This window comes from Camelina sativa, chromosome 4 (assembly GCF_030686135.1).
Source record: "Camelina sativa cultivar CO46 ecotype springtype chromosome 4, ASM3068613v1".
Taxonomy (NCBI): domain Eukaryota; kingdom Viridiplantae; phylum Streptophyta; class Magnoliopsida; order Brassicales; family Brassicaceae; genus Camelina; species Camelina sativa.
The window spans coordinates 6,819,037-6,840,968 of NC_141883.1; the positions used below are offsets into that span (position 1 = coordinate 6,819,037).

Below are 21,932 nucleotides of genomic sequence, written 5' to 3' on the forward strand. Positions count from 1 at the left end.
AGATGAGAGTAATCTATATTTGGATTTCAAGTAGCGGTTAGTACAAACATTCAGAATTTTTTAGACATTCAAAAATACAAAAAAAAAAAAAAATCTTCAAGGCTCCATTCTTTACATCTGAGTCCAGAGCTTTCACCTTGTTGCTTCATCACATGGTTTAAGTAAATAACGTCTAGCAAATTCAGACCTATAAATATATAAAGTGTTTTAAGAAATTTTACTTTAACATCATACATAAGTTGATTTAATATACATAATAACATCTTACATAGCTTGGTGATGCTCCAGTCCTTCGAACTCTGGTTTTATGAAGATCTTCGAAGAGGCCAATGTGTTTTCAATACATGGTGCACCTATAGACATTTACAATTGAAAGTGAATATATTGTTACCTTATGATGATTATATCAGAACTAATTTATGTTACATACTTTCATATTCTCTGACCTTCATAAACCGCATTACACAAAACACAGGTTCGGATTTGTATATGAGATGGCACCCGTTTGATTGCCATATAGACATGAATTGAGAAGCGTAGTTGTATTTGACACGACAGTTCACAGTCTCATTCCTACATGTTTATCAAATTAATAAAAATTTTAACAGAGACAATTTTAAAATGTAATTGTCCTAAAGGTAGAGTAAATATCTTTTACCTGCCATTCAACAGCATGAGAACAACTTCATTACTATTAGTGGCAGGTCTTTTTTTATCTTTCACATCCATTTGATCGACGTAGTTTGGTTTGTAATTCATATCAAATGTTAGGTTTACATATACACAAATAATTTCACATATGATCGACGTAGTGGAATCGTGGAGATTATCATCTTAACTGAGTGTAAATCAAGTTTGCTATTGCAATATGGTTTCGCTCTTCTTCTTTTACCTGTTTATTGAAATCATATCTTTCTGAACTGGTCCAGATGATAAGATATACTCCATAATTTAGTTACACAATCAAGATTTGGATGAGTAAAAATGGAACTAAGAGTAGATGCATTGGTTTAATGGTGATCATATGTTTTCATCACACGATTCACACCAAAGAGAATTGGATCTCATCTCAATCTATATTTCCATATTGACAAAAAAAAAACTTATAAGAAGACAAACCGTTGATGTAAGATTTGGGATAATGTAAGTCGATTAAGAGAATAGATCACCTCATGACCAAGTTGCTTTTAGTGTTTAGGTTGTATAGCATTCACCTCATGACCAAGGTTGCTTATTATATAGTGTTTAGATTGTATTGCGTACATATTCTAACTGTATCTAGAACATATGCTCAAATCATATTTGTTTTGACACATCTTTAATCGTAATTTATAAGATATAGGCATTAGATGCAAGTACTCTAAAACATAAAATTTATTGAATTAGGTTGCATTTTTTTGCCCACATGTTTTTCGTGTGAATACCATCCACCCAGAAAACAAACCATTAGTCATTAAAACACTCAAAAAGTTTATCATCAAATCAAAGAAAGTGTATTTAACAATATTCATACTCCGATACTCGATTGGGGGTTGGACTTTTGCTATTCCGGTAGTCCACTCGAGCTCTCTTCCGAACTACGCTTCTTAACCTGAGAAGGAAGATGTTTAGTAACAACATTCGTAATCCCCTGTACCACATAAAACACTAAACAATCATTGTGTTACATTAAGCAAAGCAACTTACTTTAGGATGATCACGTATCTTTATATAACTCATCTTCCACTCTGCTTCAACTCATTCTGAACCTCCTCTGCATCATCAATATTCCCCCCCCCCCCCCCCCCCATCTTCTTAGCCAATTCTCGTTCAATGTACTTTACCCTAAAGAATCAAAACAACCGTTATAACACTTGCAAAGGCAGCTCACTATAGTAAATTAGGTTAAATTTTTAAATGGAGAGAGATTTGCTTACATGTTGGGATCTTCAATCAAAAGAGCAGTCTCTTGAGAAAAAGTATCTTGCATCACAAGCTCCTCTTTCTCTGCTTCAGCTTCGGCTTTTTCCACTGGTTTCACTTGCTTTCTCCACTGGTTTCACTTTTCTGATGCTATATTGCGCCGCCGTTGTTGTCAAGTTAAAAAAAAACTTTGGCTCCCCTTCACAAATACAAATCACCACCCAAAGTTCTTTCAATCATAATATAAAGATATAGACATATCAATAGAAAAAAGAAAAAGGTAAAGCTTTAAGAACTTTCAATCAGAAAGCTTATTTACATTTGTATCGTATGAACAAAATATTAGGATTAAATAATGGGTATTTTTGATAACTTTTCTTTTGCGTAAATCATCAATTACTACTTCTCATAAGAAAATAATAAAGCATATACGACTAAGTAACTCAGGCACATACGAAACCAAAATGTTTTCATGTTCTTCTATTGCTTTTGTTGGTTTAAAGAATGATACAATTAAAATCTTAATAACAAATTACATAAAAAGATAAAATGTGATAAAACATAATTTGGTCTAGGGACTTAAAGTTAATCTTTGTCCTACTATACTTGACTCTACTACTATATGCTTCTCAAAACCCACTTATAAACATCAAACAAACCCGGTTTTTACGATCTAATGTATATCACTTACATGAGATAACAAATAAACTCTAAAATCAAATTATAAAAAATATATACCTTGACGACCTTTCCTGGCCTGACCTTCTCTCCTACAACTATTATCCCATAGATGAGCTTCATATCTTCTCGTCCATCTATGTCTGCATATCAATCAATCAAATAATATTACATTAGTACTTTTGCACTTAAACTAATAGTAATAGTAACCTTCAAGTCTATGACCAAAGGTCAAATAACACAAAATAGTTTAATTAATTAATTTCTTAATCACAACAAAACTGCCTTGGATTCTTCTTGTCATAATAGAATGAACTTACCGAGTAACACATCTGTAAATCGAAGTCCTTTGTCCAAACGTATCAGCGATCTTCTTGTTAGAACAATCCGATGTTTCAACAGCCACGTTTGGCTTCTCTTTCTCAGATTCTGTCTTCTAGTTGTTCTCATTGTTCTCATTGTTGTTGTTGTTTCTCTCACCACCAGCACGGTAATGATGATTAGTAATCTCATTATCATAATGATGTTGATTAGTACTGTTGTTAACGTTAACCGCAAGTGACAAAGCTCCGCCAGTGGTGTTGGTGTTATTAGATCCACCGTGAAACCCTAGGTCCGGTCCGGACCGGTCCGGAAGAAGATTCAACAACGTGACCCAAATACTCTCCAGCGAGATGAGTCCTTCCGATTGAAGCAGAGTCATCGACCTCAGAACCGGAGTTTGTAGAGAAAGCGGTTTGAAAACCGGCCATGGTTTTGAAATCGTGGTGATCGGAGTAGAAGCCGGTTTGGTTGTGGTTGTGGTGGGGACGTGAATCGTTGATTTTAGTGAGGGAAGAGTCTTGTGTTTCGGTTTGACTGTTGTCTGAGTAACGAACCATCGAAGAAGAATCACCGAGAAAATCTTCGAGCTTAGGGATGTGACTCTAAGAATGAGACTGCGGGTCTACAAACGTTGTTAAGATTGTTGAATCCGCCATTGAAGCTGCTGCTGCTAACTGAGCTTCTTCTTTGAAAAACTCTTGTGGCTTTTGATTCGTCCAACCTATATATATATATATATATAAGTTGATGGATTTAGAATTTTAGATACGTATGTTACGATGAAGGAATAACAACGCTGATAAACGATACAAAGCCGAGAAAAAAAGTAGAACACTAAAAGTAAAACCCTATAAATAAGGGTTATTGCCTAAATGGGCATTTATTCCCTAAAAACTTTGAAATTGAGCATTTCTTCCCGTACTCTCGGTTTAGGCATTTTAGGGTAAGCAGAAAGATGGTTCTACCCTTGATCGTGATGCACTGGATTTCTTCAGCTGCGAAAGCCTCCACTGACTTGTCGTTCCATCACTGCTCCAATGATTTCTTCAGATGCACTAGATTTCGTCAGCTGCTAACTGAAGATGTTGTTTAGTTAGGGATTGGTGAAGATATATATGAGGATCTCTATTTGTTTCTGTGGACAATGGTAAATGAAAAAAACTGCAGAGTAGAAGAATCTGAACAAAAGTCTTTGTCAGTTATGAACATGAGGTAAAGCACCATGATCATTCCTTCATATATTTAACAATCTCGTTACTAATGCTTTTTAAGATTATAGAATCGAATGATTTTGTTCTGTTAAAGAGTTAAAGGTTTGGTTCTGTTATGTTTAAGGTTAAAGAGTTAAAGTCTTGTTCTGTTAACTCTTAAATTTTTTCAGAGAAGCCATTGATGGAGGCATGGAGCTTTGCTTCAATGATAACCTCAAATTTATTTGATTGAATCTGAGAGCGAGAATAAGTTTACATATTGTTTCCTGTTTCCCCAACACAGTAGAAGAAGAAGTTTACATATTGTTTCATGTTTTAACAAAAGTAGAAGAAGAAGCATTGACATGGGGAAATAGGGGTTAAGATAGTCTGAAGTTGCTACTTCTTCCAGAACGTCTCTGCCTTTGCAAACATCATATTGATGCCACACATGATGTGAAAGCCAACTTACCTTATGAACAAGTTCCTTGCAGTTTTGACACCTGAAGAAGAACAAATATAGATGACCAAGTGACAGAGATGAAGATCAAATACTTACAGAATAAAGTTAAATGGAACATCTTTGTGCAAAAAACTCATGATTACAAAAGCCAGTATTTCAAAATCATGAAGTGTAGAAGTTAATGACAATGAAGATGTGCTTGTTTATAGTTTCTATGAAATTAGTGGTATCCAAAGTCAACTAAATAAGAAGAGTAAACCAAAGAGAGAAAGGAAATCAAAAGAGGACAACACATGTATTAAGGAAAAACTATAACCTAAGGACTGTAACAAATGGAACCCAAGGACAAATCAAACAACCATATATGAAGGAAAACTATACCCTAAGAACTATTACCGAGGGAACCCAAGAAACAAATTAACCACACTCTTAATTAAGGAACACTAAACCCTAAGGAACTACAACTGAGGAACCCAAACACCAAATGAAACACACATATTGTAAAGGACATGACTACCAAAGGAACCTAAGAAACAAATTAAACACACTCTTAATTAAGGAGCACTAAACCCTAAAGAACTACAACTGAGGAACCCAAACACCAAATGAAACATACATATTGTAAAGAACATGACTAACAATGCTTAAACCCATTAGATTCGTTTATCTAGTACGGAAAAAATCACAACCCAGGCAAAGATGACATAGAAATAGAGCACACATACCTCTCAAATTCTGGCGATTCTCAGAAGGCTTCCTGCGATACAGAGAAGCGATGAAGATGGTCAAGCGCTGTTGAAAAATGTAAAAAAATTGGGATCTTTTTACCTTTGAATTAGAGAGACATGAAGTGTAAGTTTGCTGACCCACAACGAACCTGAGAATTTGAAACTCTCTTTCTCTTCTACCTTGTCCATCTCTAAATCCCAATTAAAAAGGAGAAATTAAATTTCAGGAAAATTAAAAACCCTAGAAATTGAAACTTACTTCTCCATAACCTTCTCTTTATTGGCTTTTTGAAGAGCTAATTCCTTTGGGGGGGGAGGGGGGGGATCATGGTTGTGTGTAGTTGGAGGGAGAAGATTATTAGATCATTGGCTCTTTTCTATGGCTGAGTCGACAAAGTGAGAAACCAGAGTTGTGTCGAGAGAAAGAGACGATCAATTGTGTGATGTGAGAAGGGGTAATATTGTCTTTTCATCGTCTAAAAAAGGCCTAAATCTGTAAGCACGGAAAGAAAGTCTGTATTGAACAATACCCATGAGAATAAATGCCGATCTCGTAATTAACTCTATAAATAAAACCCTAAAAATTCAAGAAAAGAGAGTTTTTTTCTCTTTTGTTGAGTTATCGTGAACGCAAACGATAGCATTGTATTTATAGTTGTAAAGAATCTATCTTTTTAGGGTTTCCGGTAAGGAGGTGTATTGTCGTTGGATTTTTTTTCCCTGCAGAAGCCCATTAATTTTTAGATTAACGTCGATCTACAATCTAAGCCCATTAATTATATCAAATTTGTAGAATTTGTAGTATAAAACAGAACCATAGTTATAAAAATGGTGTTTTTCGGGAAATTTAGGGATTAAATTAGCAAATTCTAGTTTTGCAAATAATTTTTTATGCAATTAGATTTTTCCTGTCGATTTTGATTTATTTTTAATACGAAAATAGGTAAATTTACATGACAAAATGGTTATCCGTGCCTGAAATTGAATGTGGATGTTTTCACTTCTCTTTTAATATAATAGATGTAAACCATGACTTTAACATTATATTATTACGTCCAACTACGATGCATGTAAACGGGGCTATTAATCTATACGTAAAATCTAAATTAATATTTTATAACATTAGATTATTACTTCCAACTCCCATGTAAACTTTTATCTTATCATCACTTTCTAAAATAGTCAATTTAGTAATTCTGCCACTTATAAACGACATAAATTTGGTTTGTCAACCAGAAGATCCTCTTTATAATAAATAAAATGGAAGTACATAACATTATTTTATAGATTATATAATTTTAATAAGTTAGTTATAAATAGGTTATACATTAATAATAGATTAATTGGTTATAAATAGGTTATACCAAAAATCGTAAAGAGAATATTCTAATGAATCATATCATCTAACTTACCATATTAATTTCCTTTATTAAATTATTCATCAAATAAAATATTTTGATATTTAACTTAACATATTAATTTGTTAATTATCATTATACTTCACCTTTCATTTTTAGATATGAATCTATTTTGTGAAACAAATAAATTATCATATTATTTCTTATAATTAAAAAATAATTTTATTTTTGAATATACTATAAGTTGAATTTTTAAAAGTAAATAATTTTATTTTTGGTCAATTTTTTTTTTTTGTCAACTTTGGTAAAAAAATTCACAATACAATAATCAACGTCTTCTCTAAAACCAACAAACTTCAGCCGAACCAAGCTTGTGGTCGTGGAAGTAGATAGTTGACATTAGGAAGACCACACGTGTAAAAATTTCATTGGATCGTTTGGGAAAATTGTCACGGACATTTGTTAGGTACCTTAGGATAAGATTACGAACTACGAGAAGCTGTGGTGTTCCAAATTGGATTAGAAATATGTAAGACCAATATATGCTTTAAAAAAAAATTAATTTTGTGGTAGTATTGTTGATTGTTTATTTTAAATTATATATTCAACTTTAAATTATCTAAAATTCATATATCTTCATATTTATAATTTTATATCTTTCATATAGTCATGTCAAATTTATATTCTTTCAATTTTTAACCTTTATAAACATTTTGTAATCGAGTATATTTGTATTATACTTTTTTATAAATATATCATAAATTATCAAATGTGATATATTTTCTTTATTCGAAATATTTTTTAAATCAAAAATTTAAATAGTTAAAAAAACTATGCAAAAAAACATATATAGTTCGCTTAATATGTTCGTAAAGATATTTTGTAAGTAGTAGTGGTAAAAAGCATACCTCACCAATAAAAAAAAATTTATGGTTGTAAAAATACTTTTAGTGGTAAAATAGATACTTGATTTGTATAAATATTTTAAATAAGATAGCCGTTTGATTGGTGGTTGTATGTCAATTCTTTTTTGATAAAGTTATGCAATCATATTTTAGATGAGATTATTGACACATATAACTAAAAACTAAAATATATTGCCTCCTAATCTTTATAAAAACTTCAAAAATGGTCTAAATTATATTTCCCTTTAGATTATTGCCAACATATAGCAAAGGTTAAATTATACTGTCTCCTAATCTTTATAAAAACACTTTAATATTTTTGATTTGGAATTTATCTCAATTATCAATAATGAAAAAAGAAAAAAAAACTATTATGTATAGTTTTCAATATTTGCGTATATGGTGTGACTCTAGACGCTAATTATGTTCGGATTGAACATTTCTAATCAAATGAAACTGATGGCGTAAAAGTTACTGAACTATGTCAAATTAAATGTTTATTTCTCTCCACCCAATCAACTTCTGAAGTGTTGAATTTATTCAGATCATCTTCATATTCCATGGTTGTCTGAATTTCGATGTATTTTTTTTTGTAAGATGTCAACACCTCCATTTATTTTCTTCACTACACAACAAAAACAGGTTTTGAGTTCAGTCAAATCTCCCCAAATCTGTTTTTCTTTTTTTTTGGTGAACGACCAGGGGAGACACCCCCGGATATTATTATTAAAAAAGTTTGTACTCAACTACATACGGACTTGCCTATGGTTCCGAACATCACACGCATCATCACACAACAAAGGTTCAACTAAGTCAGGAAGTACATCAAAAACATGAAAATCAAAAGATAAAGAAAAGGATAGTTGGCTAATCCGTCTACGAGGCGATTAATTTCCCTATATACATGAACCACTTGGACTATTCAGTCCCTTCCAAGAAAGCCTTGGCACATACGTAGCAGAAAAGAAAAAGGATGTGACTCAGCAATCCCTTGTGTTAAGAAACCTACCACCATCTCTGAATCCACTTCCAGCTCCAATCGCTGTATTCTGTGCTCCCACGCCATACACAAACCATAGTACACACCCCAAAGCTCTGCTAATTGTGCCGAGCACCTACTAATAGTCATTGCAAAACCACCGCACCAGGCACCAGAAGTATCCCTCAACACCCCCCTCCCCGCCGCAGGTAGCCCTGGATTACCTCAGGAAGCCCTATCTGTATTCATTTTATACCAGCCAGAGACTGGAGCGATCCATCCTATCTCACGGTCCACACGTACACCACAACCATCCCGGGAACGACCCTGCACATTAGCCAATATCACCTCTTCTGCCAGATCCTTTACAAAGCGAACACGATCTCATCTCTCCAAGGCTTATTCTCACCAAAAACATTGCAACACCACCACTTCCATCCCCACCATACAGCGATAGCAAACAACATAGGCCATGCTCCCGCACTGATATGATCATGAGACCATCCAAGAAGATCCTTGAGCCTTTTTCCACACAAACAAAGTCAAAGATCAACTCTTCCAGCCAAACAACCATTTGGGATACATTCCATTTGCCAAAGGAGGTTAATCTAGCTGTTCACTTGAAGAGTTTTAGGTCCAATTGGTTTAGGACCTTCCAGAATTATGTGTGGCAACCAGGAGCGGTTTCTACTAAGTCCAAGATGAAGAAAAGATACAATCCATGTTGTTTCTCATTAGCAAATTGGATCAAGGAGTCAAAGAGATAAAAGATCAAGGAGGCACTTAATGGGCTAATTCAAGAGGTTATGACCAATGACAGCATGGGAAAATCTATTGGGGATAACATCTATCAAGTCCAGCCCACTTTGAGCTTAATTCAAGTCCAAGAAAGCCCAAATATAATCACTTTATTTTGTGGTCAAAGAGAAGTGACGAAAATTGGAGTTCAACTCACCTTGGGAAGGCAAACTTCAACAGTTGAATCTTCATTCAACTATCTATCTTTATTGCTCTTTTTAGTTTCAAGAATAATATTTAGCTTTGTTACCAAGTTTTCTTATCCTATATAAACTCATGTAAGAGTAAAGAAATATTCATTCCAACTTTTTTATAAAACCTTTTCTTTTTGAGAGTGATTCTCTTCTGTTCTTTGTGAACAAAACCGATTGCTTGGTGTGATTCCATCAATCAAAACCGACTACTTGGTGTGATTCCAATAGTCAAAACCCGATCTCCTTGGTGCGAGGCTGAGAGATCCGATCTTTTTTGTGTGAGGCTGAAAGATCAAACCAGTATATCAAGAGTCTTTCCTCAACTCTTGTGCGACCATTCATTCCACCATCCTTTTTCTTGAGGCTTCCTTGTCTTTAGAATCAAGGTGTATCTATCTACCAACTCGAAGGTGCCGATTCCTTGGGAGAATCATATCAAGTGGTATCAGAGCTTCAAGGATCACATCAAGTGGTATCAGAGCTCAAGAATCATATCAAGTGGTATCAGAACACACCTTTGAGTTTGGTATTCTATCATTCTATCATCTTCTAAATCTTTCATCTTTTTTCTATCATTTTCATCTTTTCATCTTCTATTTCTATTTTCTTTTATCTAGAAAACCAAAAAAAAAAAAAAAAAAAAAAAGAGAGACAAAAAAAGGGCAAAAAAAAAAGAAACAAAAAAAAAGACCAAAAAAAAAAAGGAGAAAAAAAAGAAAGAAAAACCCGTTCTATCGAAGAAAAAAAAGAGAAGAACCCGTTCTTATTAAAAAAAAAAATGTCTAATGATCAACAAGTTCAAGCACTTATGGGAGAGATGCGACGGTTGATGAGTGTTGAGATGAGTGCAATTTACAAGAGGTTGGATGAAGTTCAAGCGAAGGCACAACAAAGAAAACCACAAATGTTGCACCATAAAAGAGAAAGAGATCAACCTAGAGTAGCAAGGGCTGATGATTATTACACTACTCAATCATCAAGAACAAGCCATAGGAGGCCACAACACAGAGATGGCATGGATCAAACTGATGACAACATTAGAGGTAATAAGTTGAAGATTCCTACCTTTCAAGGCAGGAATGACCCAGATGCATACCTAAAGTTGGAGAAAAAGATTGAGTCGGTTTTTAGTTGTCAAAACTATTGCAAAATGAAGAAGGTACGAGTTGCAGTCACTGGATTTTGTGATTATGCTATTACTTGGTGGGATCAGTTTGTGATAAGCAGGAGAAAAAATGGAGAACACCCTATTGAGACTTGGACAGAATTGAAGTCTATTTTGAGGAAACGATATGTTCCCAACCATCACCATCGTGGTTCAAATCATATTCTAATGAGGACTTCTAAACAACCTGATGGAGCGTCTACTGTCACGCCAAGTTACCAACGAGAAAGGACGTCTCTTGTTTTTAAAGAAGAGAAAGCTGCTTTTGTTTCGTTACCATCACCAAAGGAGCACAAGGAGTTGTTGGTTCAGAAAAATCTGTTGGAAATAACAATTTCACCGAGTGAGCAAACAGAAGCCGAAGAACCAAAGCACAAAGAGATCATCGAAGATCAGAGTGAGGAATCTTCGAAGAAAGGCATTATCATCAATAACCTTGACAGTATGGATGATTCATCTGATGCACCAACAAGGAGAGAAAAGCCAACATTCCATTTATCGTCAAGCAAGATAGAGCAAGTTGTTGATTTTGTAGGAACCAAGAAGGATCTCACTATAAACAGTGCAAATCTTCCTCATGATAAGCCACCAGAGTCACTTCAACACTCTCCAACCCAAAGTCTTACAGTTTCGAGGACGAAACTTTTTCAAGAGGAGGGGTATGATATGATCATGAGACCATCCAAGAAGATCCTTGAGCCTTTTTCCACACAAACGAAGTCAAAGATCAACTCTTCCAGCCAAACAACCATTTGGGATACTTTCCATTTGCCAAAGGAGGTTAATCTAGCTGTTCACTTGAAGAGTTTTAGGTCCAATTGGTTTAGGACCTTCCAGAATTATGTGTGGCAACCATGAGCTGTTTCTACTAAGTCCAAGATGAAGAAAAGATACAGTCCATGTTGTTTCTCATTAGCAAATTGGATCAAGGAGTCAAAGAGATAAAAGATCAAGAAGGCACTTAATGGGCTAATTCAAGAGGTTACGACCAAAGACAACATGGGAAAATCTGTTGGGGATAATATCTATCAAGTCCAGCCCACTTTGAGCCTTACTCAAGTCCAAAAAACCCCAAAATAATCACTTTATTTTGTGGTCAAAGAGAAGTGACGAAAATTGGAGTTCAACTCACCTTGGGAAGGCAAACTTCAACAGTTGAATCTTCATTCAACTATCTATCTTTATTGTTCTTTTTAGTTTCAAGAATAATACTTAGCTTTGTTACCAAGTTTTCTTATCCTATATAAACTCATGTAATAGTAAAGAAATAGTCATTCCAACTTTTTTATAAAACCTTTTCTTTTTGAGAGTGATTCTCTTCTGTTCTTTGTGAACAAAACCGATTGTTTGGTGTGATTCCATCAATCAAAACCGACTACTTGGTGTGATTCCAATAGTCAAAACCCGATCTCCTTGGTGCGAGTCTGAGAGATCCGATCTTTTTTGTGTGAGGCTGAAAGATCAAACCGGTATATCAAGAGTCTTTCCGCAACTCTTGTGCGACCATTCATTCCACCATCCTTATTCTTGAGGCTTCCTTGTCTTTAGAATCAAGGTGTATCTATCTACCAACTCGAAAGTGCCGATTCCTTGGGAGAATCATATCAAGTGGTATTAGAGCTTCAAGGATCACATCAAGTGGTATCAAAACTCAAGAATCATATCACGCACTACCACCTCCCTGTCCTGTCAGATTATCATAAACCCACTCGAGCAAGGATAACTGGAAAAAAGATTGTCTTTTGGACTGCGGTATAATTTGAGCCCATAGACTAGCCATAGCAGGGCAGTCGCGGAGCACATGAATAATAGATTTCACATCTCCTCAACACACCTGACAGACATCAGAATCTGAGAGATGCCTCCTCTTCCTTTCTGCATTTGTTATAATCACCTGCTGAGCGACTAACCACAGAAAACACCTAACTCTCTCTGGTACCAACACCTTCCAAATGCGATGAAAAAAATTATCTATATTCTGCTTAGCTATACCATCTTTTGTCAACATCCTATAAGCCGACTTAACCGTAAACTTACCATCCAGAGTTCCCTTCCAAGACAATCTATCACGGGAACCCGTGAAGCTGTCCAAAGCCACATTAGCTATCTCCAGTCTTGTATTGTCTGTGATATATGGAACAATGCGGGAATAATCCCAACCACCATTATCTCGCCAAAGATCCCGAGCTGTAACAGCTTCAAACCCGGTAGGCAACACCCCAGTTATCCCATCCACCAGGGCTTTATCCGAGAGCCAATTGTCAGTCCAAAAACATATTTGGCGCCCGTCACCAGCAACCTAACCTTGTCCTTTAAGCACCACTTCACGCAGTCCCACACCCACACTCCTCCAAGTAGAGGACCATTTACTTTGTGCCACTGTCTAGGCATGATTATGCACCTCCCCAACCTTATACTTATGTCGAACAACCCGAGCCCACAAACTATGATGATCATGCAACACTCTCCATCCCACCTTAGCAATCATAGCTTTATTCATATCCGATGTTGCTCGAATACCCAAACCCCCCTCATCCTTTGGTAAACACACCCTCTTTCAGGCTACTAGATGTTGAGTACGCTTCTCTGCAGTACTACCCCACAGAAAATCCCGAGACACTCGGTCTAAACGGACCAGCGTTGCTTGTGGCAGTTTTATGGTACTCATAGTATGTACCGGGATCGATGCTAAAACAGACTTAGTCAGGGTTAACCTTCCCGCAAAGCTAAGCAAAAGACCCTTCCATCCTGCTAATCTCGAGGAAACCTTCTCTACACTCTCCTTTCCAAGGTATTTTCCCAGCTCTTTTGTCGACTTAATGCCACTCTCCGCACTAATCAAACTTTCCATCTCTCTAGAGACATTCTCAGAGAAGAATATTTTAGACTTCTCGAGACTCACTTTCTGACCCGAAACCTCCCAAAACTTCTCCAAAACCCCTCTAATCACCCGAACTTGCGCCACTGATGCCTCTGCAAAGAGGATAAGATCATCTGCAAAGCAAACATGGGATAACCGCGGTCCCGTTTGTGATAGTTTGATTGGCTTCCACTTCTTCTCCTCCATTGTGCCTTCAATCAAATGACAGAGCCGTTCCAAACATAACACAAACAAATATGGGATAAAGGATCCCCTGTCTTAATCCTCTTGAGGGTATAAAAACATCAGTTTTCTCACCATTCCACAACACATTCATGGATGGACCCGTATCCATCTCACCCAATTCTCTGATAAACCAACAGCTTTGAGAGTATCTTCCAGAAAATCCCATCGAATTCGATCATATGCCTTTTCCAAATCTAATTTCAGTAACATCCAACCTTTACTCCCCTTCTTTCGTCGCATAGAACGAACGGCCTCTTCGACAATAATGATATTATCGGAGCTCAATCTCCTTGGGATGAAACTCGTTTGTGCTGGACCAATAACCCGCCGTGGCATGACCCCTTTCAATCTCTCCACTATCACCATTGTAATAGTCTTGAACAGCACGTTACAAAAAACTCAGCGACTAATTTTTTTAAAAATTGTGTCGTCCGTTCACCTTCCCCTCTTTAATTTTCAGTCGCAGTCACTATTGCAGCGATCAGTAAAAAAACAGGGCTTCGGTTTACGACGGATATACATTTTTTTTAATAATTTTATTACTTGAATTGCAACTATGCGTGAGCTATTGCATTTTATCTACGTATATATACTATTTCCTTTAGCTTTTTTCTTTTCTTTAAAACTTACTATAACATCGTAAAACCTATAGACCCAACCAAATTTGTGATAACTACTAGTCTAATTGTATAAATGAATCAGCAAACTTCCTTAACGTGAGATAGCTAGAAAACGGTGCGATTATAGTCTAGATCCAAAACCAACGTTGCATTTCCAAATAATTTTTTTCACTAATGCTATACTGCCTATATGTAGCGTAATTAGTTGGTAATCCTTTAATTCTTTCATTATAATTTTTTTCATCTAGTATTTTTTTTTTCTTTCAGAATAAACAAAGCAATTGTTAGAATTTTACAAACGATGCACAGTTTGTAACTATAGATTAGGATAGGTTTGGAATTCTAGATTTTTTGGTTAACACTCTATTTTAATTATTATTCTATTACAAATTATTAGGAAATTCTAGATTTTTTATTTTAAAGTTAACACTATATTATCAAATAATATTTCTTGTTACTTATTATTTGGAAGATGCATATATGTCTATTAGTTTTCGACTTTTTCACATGAATTAAAAACATTTCTAAAGACAGTCTTCAGTCTCCATAACTCTAAGCACATGCATACTTTTGCTTGTAAGAGATCATATTACATAACCTTAAACCACCAATATTATAATATCTTAATATTTGTTTGGTAGTTCAAAACTATATATTGGTTTTTCTTTAATTCAATAATGTAGAAGTTACAATTAAAGTTATAAATTAAATATATTTGTGGTTTAGTCTTCAAAGAAACTAAATAACGAATAAGTTTATTATGTAAAGATGAGTAGACTAGTGTATGCTAGATTGTTAGGTGAGAATCCGTGTTACGTAAACACATTCCATGAATACAAACATTTTTACTTTTATTCATTTGAGAATTACTTTTATTACTCTAATTGTAACTTACGTGAGGTATATTACATTTCTATATTATTTGTATTTTTGTGTTTTTCTAGTAAAAGATGGACCAAACCGAATCTGTGACAAGGACATGTTTTACAAATTAAATAAATCAATCAGCAAAAATGCTCCTTAAATGTAAATAGTTAGGAAACGGTGCGACTCTAATCAACATCCAATAACAGTTACATTTTCTTCGCAATAATTTATCACTACTACTGCACGTGTCGCAATGTTCACGTTGGACTCGTGTAAGACCGACAACTGTCATAAGCTCTTCACTAAACTCCGTACGGTTAAGACAAAACACAACAGAGGAGAAAAGAATTACACAAGGTAAAAAAAAAAAAAAAAAAAAAAAGATAAATACAGATGAGAAAATGTTGAAAACTTTAAAAAGTGAAATTAAAAAAAAAAAAAAAATTTGACAATGCTTTTCGTTGTTTACTTACAAAAGAGGCAAAGTTGAGTAGTGCTCACAGCAAGAACACATTCTTTGCTTTATTTTACTCTTTTTTTCCTCTGTCTTCTCTGCAAGAAATAGATCTTGGGAACACAATTGGGACCAAGTAAGGGATCTTTTAATATACTAATAAATTGTTTTTTTTTCTTCTTGGTTTTCTGGAATAATTAGTTACTGTTAAGTGTAGCTTCTAGATTTCCTTATCCACACTATTTTGATTCTAGCTGGTTCTCTTCAGCTACTACATTTATGGCTTTGTGATCTTCTTGATCGTTCTTGAAGTTTTGTGCAAAAGTTTCTTGATCTATGGCTGGAGAGAGGAGAAAAGGGATGAAACTGAGTAAATTGTATTCTTTCAAGTGTTTTAAACCTTCCTCTAGAGATGATCATTCTCAGATTGGGTCAAGAGGTTACTCAAGAGTTGTGTTCTGCAATGATCCTGATAACCCTGAGGCTCTTCAGCTTAATTACAAAGGGAATTATGTATCAACCACTAAGTACACTGCTGCTAATTTCATCCCAAAGTCTCTGTTTGAGCAGTTTAGAAGAGTTGCGAATATATATTTCCTCGTTGTTGCTTTCGTTTCCTTTAGCCCTTTGGCTCCTTTTACCGCTCCTAGTGTTCTTGCACCGCTCTTGTTTGTGATCGGTGCGACTATGGTTAAAGAAGGTGTTGAAGATTTGAGGAGAAAGAAACAAGTATGTCTGTTTTTTTTTTCTTTGATGTTTTTGAGATTATGATGTGTTTTGATGATTTGTTAATGTGTTCTTGTTTTTTTAGGATGTTGAAGCTAACAATAGAAAGGTTGAAGTTTATGGTAAAAACAGAACATTTGGCGAAACGAAGTGGAAAAATCTTCGAGTTGGTGATCTTGTGAAGGTTTATAAAGATGAATATTTCCCAGCTGATCTTCTTCTTCTTTCATCAAGCTATGAAGATGGGATTTGTTATGTTGAAACCATGAATCTTGACGGAGAGACTAATCTGAAGCTAAAGCACGCGTTGGAGGTCACATCGGACGAAGAGACAATCAAGAACTTCAGGGGAGTGATCAAATGTGAGGATCCTAACGAGCATCTCTATTCCTTTGTGGGAACACTTCAATATGAAGAAAAGCATTATCCTTTATCTCCTCAGCAGATACTCTTGAGGGATTCAAAGCTGAAAAATACAGATTATGTCTACGGTGTGGTTGTTTTCACGGGTCATGATACCAAAGTGATGCAGAATGCTACTGATCCTCCTTCTAAGAGGAGTAAGATTGAGAAAAAAATGGATAAGATCATTTACATTCTCTTCAGTATCTTGATTGTGATAGCGTTTACTGGATCCGTGTTCTTTGGGATAGCAACGAGAAGAGGTGTGAGTGATAATGGGAAGCTAAGGAGATGGTACCTTAGACCTGATCAGACTACTGTTTTCTATGATCCCAAGAGAGCGGTTGCTGCTGCTTTCTTTCATTTCTTGACAGCTCTGATGCTATATGGTTACTTAATACCGATATCTTTGTATGTGTCAATCGAGGTTGTGAAGGTGTTACAGAGTATTTTTATAAACCAAGATCAAGAAATGTACCATGAGGAAACAGATAGGCCTGCTCGTGCAAGAACGTCTAATCTGAATGAAGAACTTGGTCAAGTCGATACGATTCTCTCGGATAAAACAGGTACTCTGACTTGTAATTCAATGGAGTTTGTGAAATGTTCCATTGCTGGAACTGCTTATGGACGTGGTATGACGGAAGTAGAAATGGCCTTGAGAAAGCGAAAAGGTCTTATACCTCAAGAAGAAGTTGGTGATGATGATTCTTTATCCATTAAGGAGAAGAAAACGAGTTCGACAAAGTCTGTTAAAGGTTTTAACTTCTGGGATGAGAGAATTGTTGATGGGGAATGGATTACTCAACCGCATGCAGAACTCATTCAGAAGTTTTTTAGGGTACTGGCCATTTGTCACACTGCTATTCCTGATGTTAACAGTGATACTGGAGAGATCACATATGAAGCTGAGTCTCCTGATGAAGCGGCTTTTGTCATAGCTTCTCGAGAGCTTGGATTTGAATTCTTTTCAAGGTCTCAAACTAGTATCTCCTTGCATGAGATAGACCATATGACTGGTGAAAAAGTTGACAGGTATCTATCTATCACAGTTCTTGATTTCTCTAGTAGCATGAGAATACAACATTTCCGTGGTCAATGAATTTATCACATTTTTGTTACATGTTCAGAGTATATGAGCTTCTTCATGTCCTAGAGTTCAGCAGTTCAAGGAAAAGAATGTCGGTAATCGTTCGGAATCCGGAAGACCGGTTGTTGTTGCTTTCAAAAGGCGCAGACAGGTTTACTAGTTTCTCCCTTTTGTCAGAACTTCTTGATTTGGACAAAGCTAGTCTTGAAAATATTATATGTTTACTTTTATTTTGATTTGTCATGTGTTCAGTGTAATGTTTGAAAGACTTGCAAAACACGGACGGCAAAATGAGAGAGAGACAAAGGAACATATCAAGAAGTATGCAGAGGCAGGTCTAAGAACATTGGTGATTACATACAGAGAGATAGATGAAGAAGAGTACAGTATCTGGGAAGAGGAGTTTGTGAATGCCAAAACTTTGGTTACTGAAGATAGAGATGCTTTGATTGATGCAGCTGCTGATAAGATTGAGAAGGATTTGATTCTTCTTGGCTCTACTGCAGTGGAAGACAAACTGCAGAAAGGTGTAAGTATAACAAAATGACATTTGTTAGTTATTTCAATTTCTGGCTACTTTAGCATATCATTTGTTTTTTTTTTTTTGGCATTTTTCTTGTTAACAGGTTCCAGATTGTATTGCAAAGTTATCTCAGGCTGGAGTCAAGATATGGGTTTTAACCGGTGATAAGACAGAAACAGCAATAAACATCGGGTATTTACAGACTTCTAATATATGATTTATCTTCTTTTTTTTTTCTGTGAAAATTCAAAATTCAAATGTACTAAGTTGTGCTGTTTGTGACAGATATGCTTGTAGTCTATTAAGAGAAGGCATGAAGAAGATTTTGATAACTCTAGATTCATCTGACATTGAAACCTTGGAAAAGCAAGGAGACAAAGAGGCTGTTGCAAAGGTAGTTTGTTTTTCTTGTTTCTGCCCGTTTAGTTGAATTTATATGTTATAATGGTAAATGATGTATGTTGTCTCTGTGTTTGTTACTAGGCTTCATTTCAGAGTATTAAGAAACAGTTACGAGAAGGAATGTTACAAACTGCTGCAGCAACCGATGATTCAGCTAAAGAAAACTCGGAAATGTTTGGTTTAGTGATTGATGGAAAGTCATTAACTTTTGCATTAGACACAAAGCTTGAGAAAGAGTTCTTGGAACTTGCGATTCGATGTAACTCTGTTATATGTTGCCGGTCTTCACCTAAACAAAAGGCTCTTGTAAGATTCGCTTTACCACTTCTCGTTCTGTTTTTTCACATATTGAAGTAATCTGATTGAGAGGGATTGAATATATATGTTAGGTTACAAGATTGGTAAAGAATGGGACAGGTAGAACAACACTTGCCATTGGAGATGGTGCAAATGATGTTGGAATGCTTCAAGAAGCTGATATTGGAGTTGGCATAAGTGGTGCTGAAGGAATGCAGGTACTAATTTACTTAGCTTCTTTTTTTACTATGTAATGATTATTAAAGCCATGAAGTTTTCTGTTACAGGCAGTGATGGCTAGTGATTTTGCGATTGCTGAGTTTCGGTTTCTTGAACGTTTGTTGCTTGTTCACGGCCATTGGTGTTATAGACGAATCGCGTTGATGGTAACAAGCTTTTAAAACTCAACTCACTGAAAGAATGGTTCAGAATCATTGTTCTTATTTGTGATTGTTTTATCTTGTCGTATTCAGATATGTTACTTCTTCTACAAGAACCTCACGTTCGGGTTCACGCTGTTTTGGTACGAAGCTTATGCTTCTTTCTCTGGCAAACCAGCTTATAACGATTGGTACATGTCTTGCTTCAACGTCTTCTTCACTTCACTTCCCGTCATCGCTCTTGGAGTCTTCGATCAAGATGTCTCTGCTCGTCTTTGTCTCAAGGTAAAAGTTCTCTTTCTCTCTCGACCGCGATTGTAGAAAAAAGTCACATTACGTTTCTTTTGGCGCAGTATCCGTTGTTGTATCAAGAAGGAGTACAAAACATATTATTCAACTGGGAACGGATCCTTGGTTGGATGTTGAATGGGATCATAAGCTCAATGATCATTTTCTTCCTCACAATCAACACAATGGCAGCTCAAGCTTTTCGGAAGGATGGCCAAGTAGTTGATTACTCGGTTCTTGGAGTCACAATGTACTCTTCCGTGGTCTGGACTGTGAATTGCCAAATGGCGATTTCGATAAACTACTTCACTTGGATCCAACATTGCTTCATATGGGGAAGCATTGGGGTTTGGTACTTGTTTCTTGTCATCTACGGTTCTCTTCCTCCAACGTTTTCCACAACCGCGTATCAGGTCTTCGTCGAGACTTCAGCACCGAGTCCGATCTGTTGGCTCACTCTTTTCCTTGTGACGTTCGCTGCTCTCTTGCCGTATTTCACTTACAGGGCGTTTCAGATTAAGTTCAGACCAATGTACCACGATATTATAGTTGAACAGAAGAGAACGGAGCGGACAGAGACTGCGCCAAGTTCGGTTCCCGATGAGCTTCCGGTGCAAGTTGAGTTTACCTTGCATCATCTTAGGGCAAATTTGTTGAGAAGGGACTCTTGGAATTGATTCATATTTTACGCAACTTAGGTTCATTGTTATTTCTTTGACAAAAAAGAAAAAAAAAGGTTCATTGTTATTCCTGATTTTGTAAATATAGATTGTAGTGTGACTACTTATTTGAGAGTGTGTTTAATTTGTTAGCTATTTTTAGGAAGTTCAATGCGATTTATCTAGAATATAACTGCTTTATATAAGTATAGTTATTTAACAAAAAAAAAAGGGTTCTAGTTATACTTTTTTGGATAAAGTTGGACTTTTTTATAGGTTCCATTTTATATATTCTTCCTAGGATAGGACGATGATAGAGTACGGATTGAAATTTATTTTATTTATATTATAATTTTAGAATAAAATATAATTTATATAATTATTTTTAAAATTTTTTTTGGATAAAACATTATGCAATAAAATCATATGTTAAATATAATAATTTGAAAAAAATACCTATTTTGTAAGTTTTATATTGTTAAATTTGTAATTTTATGTATGAGAAATGGTTACGTTTGTTATTTGTTTTTATTTTAATTTTTGAACATGTTTGATAAAAGTTTTTTAATACGACCTATGATTAGGTAAGATTTTATTTTCAGATGCACAATCAGATTTCGGAAATCACGATTAAGTGTAATAAATTGCCAAGATTTTATTTTTTTTACGCCTAAGAATATATTTTTATGGCTAACAGTATCTATATTAACATTTTTGAAGTACATTTTGTGTTATGCCCTTTTAGTTTTGCTTATTTAAAAATTTATTTACAACATTAATCTCTAAAAATTTCCAAAAATAACTTTACTTTAGATTTTGTTTCATAAATATTTTATGTACCATTCCAACTAAAACAAATACAGCAGAATAAATATAAAAACATAAAGTATGATATATTTAATCACACTTTCTATTGTGTATTAAATATATTCTATCTATGAATCTTTTGCAACCAAGAACAACAATTTGATTCCTATTTTTTCAAAACCTGTGAACTTTAATTCTTAACGTAAGAAGAACTTCGATTCATATTTATTTAAATATTATAATTCATATATATATATATATAAACTTAATAAAATTTTTAAATATTACAAATGTAAAATTAGTTTTTTTTTTTGAAATACTATATAATATGGTTATATAGTAGATGAGTTATAAAGAGAACATGTTAGAATTAATAAAATATCACTAAATTTGTGCTAACACAGGTTAAATCCTCATTTTATTATTTGTCAACATTATTAATATTAGAATATTTGACATATAAAAATTAAGTTGATTTAACTAAGATTGTGTAAAATAATTAAATCATTAGGAAAAATGTGAGTTAATCATACCTTATAAATGACTTTACTATGTATTTAGATTCCTTATTTTATGTTATAATAATTAACAATCAAAATAGAATCTCAAACACTAAACAAAACAAAC

The 21,932-nt window shown here is 34.9% G+C and overlaps 1 protein-coding gene, 1 long non-coding RNA gene and 1 pseudogene across 5 annotated transcripts; 1 reads left to right on the forward strand and 2 right to left on the reverse strand.

Moving 5' to 3' along the window:
• Positions 1-1,543: 1,543 nt before the first annotated feature.
• Positions 1,544-4,128, reverse strand: LOC104783638 (AP2-like ethylene-responsive transcription factor AIL6; annotated as a pseudogene).
• A 188-nt stretch (positions 4,129-4,316) lies between these two features.
• Positions 4,317-5,774, reverse strand: LOC104780029 (uncharacterized). Of its 2 annotated transcripts, none has more exons than XR_766623.3 (4): positions 5,545-5,774; positions 5,386-5,476; positions 5,283-5,314; positions 4,317-4,597 (listed from the first exon to the last, which is right to left on the reverse strand). It is a non-coding gene; the product is annotated as an uncharacterized LOC104780029 (long non-coding RNA). The 2 variants fall into 2 exon arrangements; XR_002037671.2 differs by having other exon boundaries at positions 5,556-5,719.
• A 9,822-nt stretch (positions 5,775-15,596) lies between these two features.
• Positions 15,597-20,664, forward strand: LOC104780030 (putative phospholipid-transporting ATPase 8). Of its 3 annotated transcripts, none has more exons than XM_010504490.3 (12): positions 15,612-15,867; positions 15,986-16,460; positions 16,543-17,894; positions 17,990-18,100; positions 18,202-18,478; positions 18,576-18,664; positions 18,758-18,866; positions 18,956-19,180; positions 19,264-19,389; positions 19,459-19,557; positions 19,645-19,836; positions 19,905-20,664. In XM_010504490.3, the coding sequence occupies exons 2-12, from the start codon at positions 16,068-16,070 to the stop codon at positions 20,514-20,516; spliced, it is 3,585 nt and encodes a 1,194-aa protein (XP_010502792.1). In that variant the 5' UTR covers positions 15,612-15,867; positions 15,986-16,067; the 3' UTR covers positions 20,517-20,664. The 3 variants fall into 3 exon arrangements, with proteins under 3 accessions (XP_087366152.1, XP_010502792.1, XP_010502793.1); XM_010504491.3 differs by having other exon boundaries at positions 15,640-15,867; positions 16,000-16,460; XM_087510026.1 differs by having other exon boundaries at positions 15,597-16,460.
• The last annotated feature ends 1,268 nt before the right edge of the window (positions 20,665-21,932 follow it).